The sequence below is a fragment of the Stegostoma tigrinum genome, chromosome 2 (genome assembly GCF_030684315.1).
Source record: "Stegostoma tigrinum isolate sSteTig4 chromosome 2, sSteTig4.hap1, whole genome shotgun sequence".
Taxonomy (NCBI): domain Eukaryota; kingdom Metazoa; phylum Chordata; class Chondrichthyes; order Orectolobiformes; family Stegostomatidae; genus Stegostoma; species Stegostoma tigrinum.
The window spans coordinates 75,951,440-75,964,084 of NC_081355.1; the positions used below are offsets into that span (position 1 = coordinate 75,951,440).

The 12,645-nt window shown below is 38.3% G+C and overlaps 1 protein-coding gene across 6 annotated transcripts in view; it reads right to left on the reverse strand.

Moving 5' to 3' along the window:
* Positions 1-212: 212 nt before the first annotated feature.
* The window catches only part of hycc1 (hyccin PI4KA lipid kinase complex subunit 1), a 70,329-nt gene continuing 57,896 nt past the window's right edge, over positions 213-12,645 (reverse strand). For 5 of the 6 annotated variants that reach the window (XM_048560509.2, XM_048560526.2, XM_048560499.2 and 2 more), the window contains one exon: positions 213-2,919. In XM_048560509.2, coding sequence (XP_048416466.1) covers positions 2,447-2,919 — 473 coding nt within the window. In that variant the 3' untranslated portion in view covers positions 213-2,446. Of the gene's footprint in view, positions 2,920-6,901; positions 7,189-12,645 lie in introns of all 6 variants that reach the window. The other variant, XM_048560545.1, reaches the window with a different exon arrangement.

The following is a 12,645-nucleotide window of genomic DNA, read 5'->3' on the forward strand; positions in this document are numbered from 1 at the left end:
ATTCTACAATGGCCTATACTAAGACCATGCCCAGTGCCACTGGGTCATCTGAAGCGCTGAAACAAGTGCTGTGGAAGTCAATTACACCTTTTAGTTCTTTACCCAATTTATATTACTACTAGGATGAAAAATAAAAATGTCAATATTTTAAAATTTTATTCAAGACAAGTAACAGAACAATAAAAAAAATCAGAAGTTTGATTTGCAGCATCCATAGTTCTTTAATGCAGAACACTAATTTCTGATTAATTGTAGTCAGTACAATTAACATAGTTACAAATACATTTCATTTCTGAATTCCTAAAGTCAGCATTATTACAAAAGTAAACAGTTCTAGTCAAGACAAATATACAAAATCTAGAAGGGTAGCAAAAGCGGAATGCCTATTATCTATCCCTTTGATAAACAAACACTAATACAAAAGAAAAATGACTGGTTAACAATGCATGTCTAAAATATTCAAGCTGACATCATATTTTACAATGCTAATTAACAGCACATTTATATACTTGAATCAATTCACCTTTTAATTCAGACCTCCTTTATAGAATGCTTGTAGCCTTTTCGTTTGGCTTCAATTGCAAATGCTAAAGGAATAAATCTAAAATAAAGTGCTCTGTTAAAAATTCTATAAAATAAAATGTGGAGCACATTGCAGCAATTGTCAAGCTCTTTGAATGAATTCGTGTGTGTAAAATATGAAGCATCAACTAATCAAATGGTAATGAAACCAACTATTAGATTTCTTCATAGATAACAAATTGTGGAGCTGGATGAACACTGCAGGCTAAACAGCATCATAAGAGCACAAAAGCTGACCTTTTGGGCCTAGACCCTTCATCAGAAAGGGTGTAGGCCCCAAATGTCAGCTTTTGTGCTCCTAAGATGTCTGCTGTGTTCATCCAGCTCCACAATTTGTTATCTCGGATTCTGCAGCATCTGCAGTTCATTATCTCTGATACAATTATATTTCTTCATTCTATTTACCTCTCCATACAAGTGATTTTACAGAGTCATGAATTAATTGTTCATGCTATTCCACACTAAAAAGCATCATGTGGACATTACATGATTCGATTTAAGAATTATTTCTAGAACAAAGCCATACAGACCAGGTAAGCCTGAAGTTTGATCTTTGTCTGCATCTTAATCTAGGCACTAAAGATTTGCCTTAACCAGGCAAGAGGAAAGTAAAACCCCAATTTCCTGTTCTTACTGAGTTCTAGTGATCCAGCAAAACAGAAATGCACATGTAGAAGTTGAAATACAATTAAGTAACATTTAACTTTTTGAACAGAATGCACAAGTTAGCTGCCAAAAAACAATACAGACTAGCAAGGCTTAATGCTTCAGGAAAAAACAAAACTTCAAAATCCACTTTAACAATGGCTTTCTTTATACAGTAAATGCAAGTTGTTATCTGACAAAAAGGAATTGAGAAATAATAACCAAATAATTTGTACAAACCTAAATGGCTAATTGTTCTGTAACAAGTAATTTTAATTCTCAAGTTTATTTTTCCATGTATTTAAGTAGGCAATCACATCTAAAGTTTTGATTAGCTTCACAATAAAATCGACAACTTAAAAAGATGTTTAAGAGTTTATAATCTGTTCAATAGAACATTTCTGCTCAAAAGTGCTACAGTGGCAGCATGATCCACAATAGTGAATGATTTTGCACAACCCTCAAGTCTATCTCTTCGTATCACAAGAGCATTTTCAATTTCTGGTTTATCAAAGTTGTGTGGTTAGTTTCTGTCATGGTTAATTTAATGTTAAAGTTAAAAATGCATTTACTGTTGAAAAGTAGAATGAGTTTATAAAGATACCTTTGAAAAAAGTGGAGATATGGATTTGTATGCAGATATACGATTTAGACATAAGATACACAATCCAGTTCAGCTAAGTTAATACCCATATTCTACATTTAATCATCTTAAATTCAAAATTGCTTACATTATAACAAATCTCTCTAAAAATCCAACTTCCTTGAACGTGGCAGAAATATCTAACAAAATAAATTCTCAGTCACAAAAAGCGAGAGGTCAAAACTGAAACGAGTAATGCATAGGAACATGTAATGCATGTTCCTTCAAATGGGAATATCATTATCGTTACTTGTCATAAAATAATTTTTAAAAAATTGTTTCAAGAAAACCAATAAGAATGCACATTAAGAGAAAAGGACTCAAAAGTAATGTCTCATCCCTTTCATTGTTGTTTGATTAACACTTGGTTTTTACAGGCACATTAAGAAAAGGTTCAAACCTCAACTTATACTGTGTAAAAATACAGTTTTGCGTTTGACAAATCAAAACTTTACAAAAAAATAGAAGCTTTTCTTTAATATCCATTTTGCAAAGTTACATAGCTGTCAAGAGATAAACATTAAAACCAGGTGAGTAGTGATGCTTCTGGTGTTGAGAGATGGAAGCTTGAAGTTCTCAATCAGGCACAAGTGCAAGTCTGTCATCCTGAAGGCTACAAGCAGAGAATCGGTTGGATTCTTCAGAATTCCTACTCGTGGCACCAGCTGGACTACTTCCAATAAAAACTCCACTAACATGCTCAAAGGATTTACTGAAGTGGGTTGCAGCAGTGCTAGCCAAGTGATTGTGGCTTCCTGGCTTAGGTAGAGATTGACTACTAGTCAGAGTTAGTCTCTTCATGGCCAAGAGTTCTAGATTCTCACTCACAGCTCTTCGAGATTGCTTACGAGCAGAATGTTCCCGGCATGTCTCGTCCACCGTTTCTTTATGGGGTTTACTGCTTGATGATTTCATTTGATTTTTTCCAGCAGATGTTTTGCTGCTTGTATTAGTGGTTATATTGCTTGCATTAGAAGCCTTGGAAACAAATTCTTCATCCACTTCAGAAATGTCTGTAAGATCCTCCTGGGCTTGTAAATCAGTTAGTTCTGGCAAAAGAAAAAGATGAAAAAAAAATCCTAATTCATGGAACAATCTTCACCCATTTCAACTCTCCATCCTAACAATTGTAGTTTAAATTTTAAACTGGTAAAAGAAATGACTTGTGACAGCTTTTAAAAAATGAGGAGGAAATTTGTAACCATTTATACAATATTTTTCCAACATTTGATTCCTAAAAGAGACAACTTGAAAATGTGAAAGATTAAATGTAATTTGTTGGAGGTACATAAATATCAAGTCAATTTAGAAAGGATAGACTAATACTCATGCTCATTACTTGAAATTTCCCTAATTTTATTCCTACTTGCTTATAAGCAAAGAACAGACATTGGTCAAAAATCCATTTTACACTGCATCTAGACATCAACTATGAAATATGATCACTGAAAACGAAAGCCCAACCTGAACAATTCTCAGTAAAGATTAGCTTAAACTCATGGCCATTGACTAATTTATATAAACTGGTACACAAGATGACGTGACCCAGGTTACAAAGGGAGAAGATAGTTTCTCTTATTTTCCCTATTCTCTCAAAAGGAAGGTGAGCAGGCAAACTATTTCGGATACCCAGAAGGAAACAGTTCTGAAAACTCAGCAATTCCAGAGGGTATTGTTACTGCTTGCTCACTCTCACAGGAGAAGCGATCAAGTATTTGGCCTCGCAGCATACCACAGTTGTATTGGCACATCGTCATAGCATTGCAAGCCTGCTATACTTACATTTGAGTAACGGAAAAGCAGCTTCAATTGTATATGGACACCATTTACTCAAGATTAATGGCAATCACCTTATTGTAGGCCACATTAAAGTGTTGGAACCAAACTTTAAATAGGAGTTCCACATGATTGCACTTCTTATCTAATTTCCAGCTAAGGAAGAATTCTGAAGCAATCTCCTCAAATTTATCTTAAAATCACACAGGGTTATGTTTGGAGAACAGGAAGGCAAGGAACAGTAACTCAATTACTTCATTAAATATTTTCTCTGTATAGTCTCACTTTCTCTAGCTTGGAGAAAAAGATTTAGACAATGACGCAAATCCCTTCTGAGCCAAAAGAGACGGATGGTGGTCGCTGCATATTGCAGGCTTAAAAAGGGCTGTCACGTTTAAAGGTGACTGCATGAAGCAATTGGATTTCTTTCCCGCTCTGGGACTCGGTAGGGAGGGAAACAATCCTTTAGTGGTACCACTGGGGCTTGGGGGAAATACTTTTGATTCCACAGGCCCCTCCTTGAGCCATGAGGCCTTTCCACACTTCTTTCCACTCGCAGAAAGCCACTTCCATGTAGCTGGTGGACTCTCAGCACAGCACCAGGTCATTGCACCAAAGTGCCAGTACCCTTGTAGGCCCTCAATTGGTCCTTTCAACTGGCCACCAGTCAGCAAGTAGCTGAGCTTCTGGTAAAATGGCCCAATGGGATTACATCGGGGATTCCCTTCAAATACAGCTCAGTGGCATTTTAACTACTTCCCTCAGTCTTTGAGCTAGCCAGCCAAGGGACAGGAAAATTTTTCCTTGTAAAAGACAGGATGCAAAAGGAAATAAAACCACTGTTAAAGCATACTATGAATAACTGTTTAAATTTGTGTTCAAATTTAAAGTAGTAGCAAAAACAAACTTTTCAGCAGCGTAAGCAAGTGCTAAAGATTTATTGCTTTGCTGTGTAAAATGGAACTGTGGGGAAGTGCTAAGTGCAGAAAGATTAAAAACATATTTAAATATTTAGCAGTAGCATGTGGAAAACAAAAATGCATTTGCACTTGAAATGACAAACAGCACTCAATTTTACTTTGTCTTCCCAAAATGGTTATGATGTTTGGCACCAAAAACTAAGACCAATGTCTTCACCCAGAAGAGAACAAAAATGAAAAGATTTGCAACACAACTATCTGAATTCAATGATGATAGACTCAACCTAAATGGTAAGATGCAAATTTAGGATAAATTAAAACTTCTATTTTAACAAATGGAACTAGAGACCATGAGAATTATTACCTTCGTCCTACTTTCTCTACTCAAGGTATACTTAACCTTCTGAGGAGAAATAGAATAGTCCTGAATATTGCCCAAGGTAAGATTGCAAACAGTGAAGAAAAATTGGCAGGAACTACATGCTTAATTGGTAGTGCTTCTCATCTTCAAGTCAGATGTTTTGTGGTTTAGTTGATATTTCATCACTACACAGTAGATTCAGTTTTTAATCTGTGCTATGTACAAAGGCAAATTTGATACGTAAACTCCAAAAGACTGATCAATATTATAATTAAAAGACTCTCCATTCACTTTCTTAATCCGAAAAAAAAGTGAACCACTGATGCCCTGAGGAGCTTAACTGATAGCATTTCATAAAATCACACAGTACACAAGCAGTCCTTCAGCCAATCAGGTCTGTATTACCAGGAATAGTCAGTCAATCTACACAAGTCCCACTTTTCAGCCCTTGGCCATAGCCATGAGTGTTATGAAACTTGAAAAAGTTATTGGGTGAGAATTTGAAGGTTGAGGCTATACACCTCAACAATTCTCCCCTGCAGGGCATACTAGATTGCCACCATCTTTTGGGTGAAAAAAATCCTCCAATGCCCTCTAAATCTTCTGCCTTTCACCTTGATGTGCCCCTTGGTATTGACCCTTTAAACAAAGGGCAACAGCTGCTTTCCATTCTTCCTATCAGTACCTTGAGTCTTACACATTTGTCAGATCCTGCTTCAATCTTCTCTGCTCCAAAGACAACCTGAGTTTATCAATTCTCTTCATAACTGAAATGCCAGATCCTGGGTGAATCTCCTCTACTTCCCTCCAGTTCAAACATATCCTCCCTTGAGTGCAGTGTCCAGAACAGCACACAGTACTCAAGTCGTAGACTAACCAAAGTTAGACTTATAAAACCAACATAGCCTCTGTTCTACTAATCTGTGCCACAACTGATAAGGCATGCAGGGCACTTGCTTTTAACTACGACATTAACATGCTCTGCCACCTTCAGGGATCAGTGTACAAATATCCCAAGGTCCCTCTGTTCCTGAGCTTCCTAGTGCCCTGCCATTCCGAGTACTCCCTCATCTTCATATCTCTGCCAAAGTGCAACACCCTACATTTCAGGGTTAGATTCCCTCTGACCATCTGATCACTGAGTTTTGCACCCATCACCTTCTCCCACTGTTATCCACCCAGTCAGTCAACCTTCACACCATTTGTTTCCTGCATTTACAGATGTTGACTATAATCTAGAATAGAGTGAACTAAAAACTTGTTACCACGTACTTGATAATGGAAGGAAAAACAATAATTGAATGTGCTTCTCTGGAATACTAGAAAGACATACAATATTAAATGTGAAAGTAGTGTGTATTGGTCACTCAAGAAAATCTTGTGAACACTTCAACCAGCAATTCTATTCAATTATTTAAGTTCATGTTTGCATTACCATTGTCATAAATGTATTTTAAACATACATTTTATGAAAGGAGATAAACCTAAAATTCTCTAGATATCTATTGTGCAAGTTCAGCTGGTTAACACTACATTAGTTGTTACAAAACGTCCTTTCCAGGAGACTGCATTACTTTCTTGTGCATATGGTTAGTTGTTATTTCCAGTTTTAGAATGCACATGGTTATTACTTTTGGTCTATTGGCACAGACTTGGATTTGTGAGCAATTCTATTCAAGAATTGTCAATATATTAAATGAGGGTCAGATACTCATTCAACATCCTTTAAACAGCTATATGTAACAATCAAAACCAATACTTGCAGAATTATTGTTAAGCAAACTTTTTGATGGACAAGTTCTCAGTGCAATGTTTAGATACATGCAATCTTTGTTAATTGTTAGAACTGTGGATCATGCGTAGTTGGCATATTACTAAAAAGATTTTACATTTAGCATCAATTCAATTTAAGATTTCCTTTTTGGATTTCCAGAATATAGTAATATGCAGTTTTTGACCCCAACTCGCAGATACCTTTGGGTGCTAGCATAGAGCACTCAGCTAGTACTAGACTCTGCTAGAGGCATGTATTCCATCCTCCATCTTTTTCCTCAGAGATTTCTGTCTCTTGATTTCCTTGCCATCTGTTTTAGGATCTGAAGCTGGTTCTTGTATACCCTGATAATGCTGAACATCATTCTCTGTTTGTATTTTGCTTCTTTCCCCATTATCATGCTTATCTTCTTGCACAATTGTCACATTAGAGTCTGATAAAGGGGGCTTGTGAGTTTCGACTGAGTCAGTATGGTTTGAAGATATATCTAGGATTGAAAATGACAAAATGTATAATGGCTGAACCACAAAAGCAGAAAAATACAAGACAAACAATTTTAGTTTGAGATCTCAGACTAATGAACATACAGTATTTCTAAAAAGTGAATGTAGTGGAAGTTGTGCCTTCAATATAAATAAGTGAAACATTGATATATATAGTAAATTTGTACTCCTTTCTTCCCTCCTACCCAAGTACAGACTAAAGCATTTCTTATAAACACAGAGTTACAAATTTGCATTACTTTATATTAGTTAAAGACAAACTAACATATCATGTCTGACAGCCTGGCCAAAGTTTTCTAGAAGAGTGATTAGGCTAATTATTTACTGTAAATGAATATTGTGATTACTCTTCCAAAAATTAAAAAACATGCAACTTAAATAGACTGTAAAGCACTTTAGGACATCATGAGGCCATGAAAAGCACACAGTGCAAAAATGCACATTTTGATGCAATAATAGAACAACTGCATGTATCTGGACCAGTGAGCACACTTACAAAGTTATGAGTTAGGTATACAGGAGTAGATTTTATATTAATATTAATCGGTTCAGACATTTACACCTCTGGAGGTGGTCTTCTGGCTCAAAAAGGTAGGAATGGTACCATTGTGCCACAAGAACACCTACAATTGCTATTTCTACCTAATAAAGAGCCCTCATTAAGTGAAAACTCTTGATTAGACAGTTTAATGTCAGGTACTTACTTGGGGTTCAAGCATTGCTCTTAAAAAAAGTGGTAAGTGCGTGGAACGTGATGCCAGAGTAGGTGAAGACAGATACAATACTAACGTTTAAGAGGCATTTTGACAGACACGAATAGGCAGGGAATAGAGGGATAAGTATAGTAGGGATAAAAGGGGTATTTTTCAGGATTATCAGCCTGTGACTGCTGGAGTTTTGTAGAGGTCCATGTTGGGGCCACAACTATACACATTATACAGTCCCAAATCAGGACAGAGGAGTTGAGGGATTTGTTGCTAAGTTTGTCAGTTGCAAAGATAAGTTGAGGAAGCAGGGAAGCTGCAGGAAGACTTGGACAGGCTGGGAAAGTGGGAAAAGGATTGACAGATAGAATCCAATGAGGGAAAAGTGAGAGATTATACAAATTGGTAGGAAGAAGAGAGGCGTAGATTATTTTCTAAATGGGGAAAGGCTTCAGAAATCTGAGGCACAGGAGGGACTTAGGAGTCCTGGTTCAATATTGTCTCAGGGTTAACATGCAGGTTCAGTTAGCAGTTACAGTAATCAATGCAAATGTTGCATTCATTTCAAGAGGGCTAGAATTCCAAAAGCAGGGATGTATTGTTGAGACTGCCAAATATAGTCTGACCAGCATCTTGTGTGATTATTGTGAACAGTTTTATGCCTTGTATCTAAAGATGTGGTGGTCTTGGAAGTCCAGAGGAGGTTTACAAGGATGATACCAGGACTGTAGGACTCTGTATGCAATGGAGCTTAGAAGGACGAGAAGGGATCTCTTTAAAACTTACACAATACCGAGAGGCCTGTTCAGACAGTGGACAGTAAGACAACGTTCCCACTAAAAAGGGGAAACTAGGACCCAAGAACACAGTGTCAGAATGAAGTGATGATACTTCAGAAAGGAGAGGAGGAGGGATTTCTTCAGCCAGAGGGCGATTAATCTGTAACTCATTACCACAGAGGCCTGTGGAGGCCAAGTCATTGAGTGTCTTAAAAGGCAGAGATAGATAGATTCTTGATTAGTAAGGAAATCAAGAGTTATGAGGAAATGGTAGTTGAATGTGGTGAAGAAACACTTCAGCCATGAGTGAATGGAGGAACTGATTTGATAAGCGGAATGCCTGAATTCTGTCTGCTTCTTATGTGTTATAGACATGGACTGCATACAGGCAAAATAATTTTAGTTTAGAAAAGCATCATGTGTCAGCACAGTCTTGATGGACAAAAGGCCTGTTCTTATGCTGTACTGTTCTTTGGGATTCAGCAAACTGACCTATAGATTGCACCAATCACAGGAATTTTCCACAGCATTCTGCAAATTTTTTTTAAAAAACCATCTTTGCCTGGAAATAAATTTTTAACAGCTAAATGTTATTCTGCTAAATTAATCAGCTTACAGATGCAATAAACAAGATATCACATATGTAAGATGACAGCATTCTACAGTAAAAAAGCTAATTTTACATGTTGAGAGATAATGGGAACTGCAGATGCTGGAGATTCCAAGATAATAAAATGTGAGGCTGGATGAACACAGCAGGCCAAGCAGCATCTCAGGAGCACAAAAGGGTCTAGGCCCGAAACGTCAGCTTTTGTGCTCCTGAGATGCTGCTTGGCCTGCTGTGTTCATCCAGCCTCACATTTTATAATTTTACATGTTGAGACTGCTTTTGGTCATATTTGAAGCTCTGACCTCACTTACGGCATTGAGACAAGTTCAAATTTTCACAGTTGGTGTCCCATAGAGGGAACTCTAAGAACTGGTGATTAATTCCTGATCCTCTTCCCAATACAACAGGAAGATTAGCTTGTAATTTTTAATATCAGAATTAAAGTGCAGACAATTCAATCCCAAGGCTCAAGGAGGATAGTAGAAATTTTGTTTATAAACTAAATTAAAGGCAAATAAAATGTTGAGTACAAAATAATTCTGATCAAGTTAGTGATTGTGATATAAAAACAGAAAATCTCCAAATTATGACAAATGACAACAGCAAACACAAGAGCAAACTTCTTCCATTCTATTACATGAAGTTGAGAAACACTTCCAACGCAAGTATAATTTGGAAGGTTTAAATTCAACATTAAGTTTTGAATCTTCAAGTTTTAAAATGTGTAATAAGTTCACTTGTAAATTTACATAAGTTGGTATAACTTGACTAAATTAGTAACAAACTAGACAAAATCAACTAATAAAATGACAATAATTGAATAAATTAAAAATAAGTGAATAATTCATCAAAGCAGTATCCCCAATAAGCCATGCTGTAAGATCAATGACCTTTTGCATTCTGCAAGGGGTAAGTGCCACCATACACTCTCCACACCTCACTCAAATCCTCAAACTTTACACTCTTACCACTGAAAAGGGGTGGCTTATCATTCTCACTAACACATGTAACATCTTTTCATGACTTTTGCACATCATCTGCCCAAGCTACTAAGCCATCTTGCCTACTTCCTATTCACCTCGCTGGAGGCACTTGCCCCACCCCTGTGCCATCACAATCAGCTCTTCTAACTAAAAGAAAACACTGCACTATAGGGCTGATGGGGCAAGGACTGACATCAGGACTGGCAGAAATTTATGCCATCACCCCTTAGCAGGGGGAAAAAAAATCCTTAAAACTGTGGAAGAGGATCAAAAACCCACATGTGCAGGTTGCACACCTCCAAGTCAAGGCAATGAAATAAGCAGTGATGCACTCCCATTTACCATGGTGAATATATACACACAAAATGCTCACGTTTCTAGCCCCAAATGTGCAACAAATTCCCTCTGTTCCCTTCTGCAGGCACCAGCAGAGTCCATACAGCCTCTGACACAAAAAGCACAAGTCTCAGCCCAGCAGCAGCTTCTCCATCTCAGATGGTGTCACCACACGAAGCATAGATAAGCAATGCTTTTCTCCTTCACCCTTCAGCAGTTCAGACTTTTACATCAGTGGATTCTGTTTCTAGATTAGACTAGGAAGCACAAGCTGGTGAGCATCGTCATAGACACATCACTGCAACTGGTCAAAGAGGAAACTCCCCAGATTGCTGGCAACGAGAGGACTGCTGGAGACAAAGCACCTGACAACAGAATGACCCTTAATAACTTTGCCCAAATGCAATGTCACAGACTTGGCAGACCTCGATCAAAGATTGGAGGAGTTCACAAAATGTTACCACCAACATGGTGCTTGACTGTCTATGCAGATAGTAGCTGCTACAGGGACCCAGATCCAGCAGAATGCTCAGTGTCAATCACAAATGCATTCAGAGCACCATCACATTATCCAGCATCAGCAGTTAGTTAACAGAGCAACAAGGGGCCTCAATATCACTTCAGGTGTCTCTTCCTTCAAGGAGGCAGGTGGGCCTGCAGGCATCTTGACAGAGGGTGTTCTCACACAAAAAAAAGTCTGAGGACTAATTCTGCCCTTTTATTTAATGATAAGTGTCCCCATAGCCCCTGGCCTATCAAATTTCCATACCCACTATCACAATCCACTGCTCCCCCCACCACCCTCAAATTGAAGCCACTGGTGGGTCACATGAAAACCCCACTTCCATAGTAATTCAAACATTTCCATACTAAATCGGATCCAACCCTGTCATTTGAAATTGCGCCCCCACTTCACAGTCATTATTCCAGTCTTACAGCTCCAATTCCCACTTTCTCCAACACAGCATAGTTAAACTACATCCCACTCTTTACATTTACTGCCCAAATCCCCACAGCTGACCATGGTCCCAACCTGAAGAGTGGAGGAGTCTGACAGAGCATGGCCCAGCCCAAGAAGTGACAATTTAACTTGTATTTCTTAGATGGGTTAGGTTTAACTTGCCAGACAGATTGTAGCTAAATCCCTTGAGAGAAAAGGAAAGAATCCTTGGACCCAATCACACCGAGGATCTTAGTAACCATGACCAAACCTGGACTGGGACAAAACAATGCCCATGACTTACGGGGCCACACTCCTTAACAGATCATAATTCTCATCCACTTGACAAAAGGACTGCTCCCCCTAAACATTCTGCCATGGCAATTTGATATAAGCACATGCAACATTTTGCCATGGAAGCTGCTGGTACATCAGTAGGTATGGCATTGACGTCATACTGTCCTGTTACAGCAAGACATCCCTTGCCTTGACTGTTCAGAGCTGGCAAACTGAAGAAGCTACCTACCCTAAGCAGAAAGCCAGAAATGCTGGGAGTGTCCAAGTGCAAAGTGATTGAATGCCAAGAAAGCAAGCCCAGAGCCTGGAGATGCATCTTGAGCAAGTGCACGAATGGGTGACCATTCCTGGACATTGAGCAGCTTGGTTGAAGCATTTCAGAACTGAAGCGCTGGTGAGCTCCAACGTGAACTGAAGTAAAGAGTTACTCTGAGATGGGCCATAACGTAACAAGGACTGTGCTGTGCCAATGCTGAATTCCATCAGCTAAAAAAAGAGTAAAGACAGTGGCTGTCTATGGAATGTGTCACGGGACTTTGGTGAAGGAGCATGTAGACAGAGGCCTGAAAAAGCAAGTGACTTAAGTTGGGAACTGACATTGCCCAAGAGAATTGTGCATTTCATGTAAAATAAGATTAGCAAATAAAGTGTAAATTCATGGAAATAGGTTCTTGTCACTGACAAGCGACATTGTCATCCAGGCATTGAAGCCATTCACTTGATGTCAAGAATCTGATTTTATCATTCTCACTGTTTTTCCCCCCAATTTCACAGGAATGCCCACACTGCTCT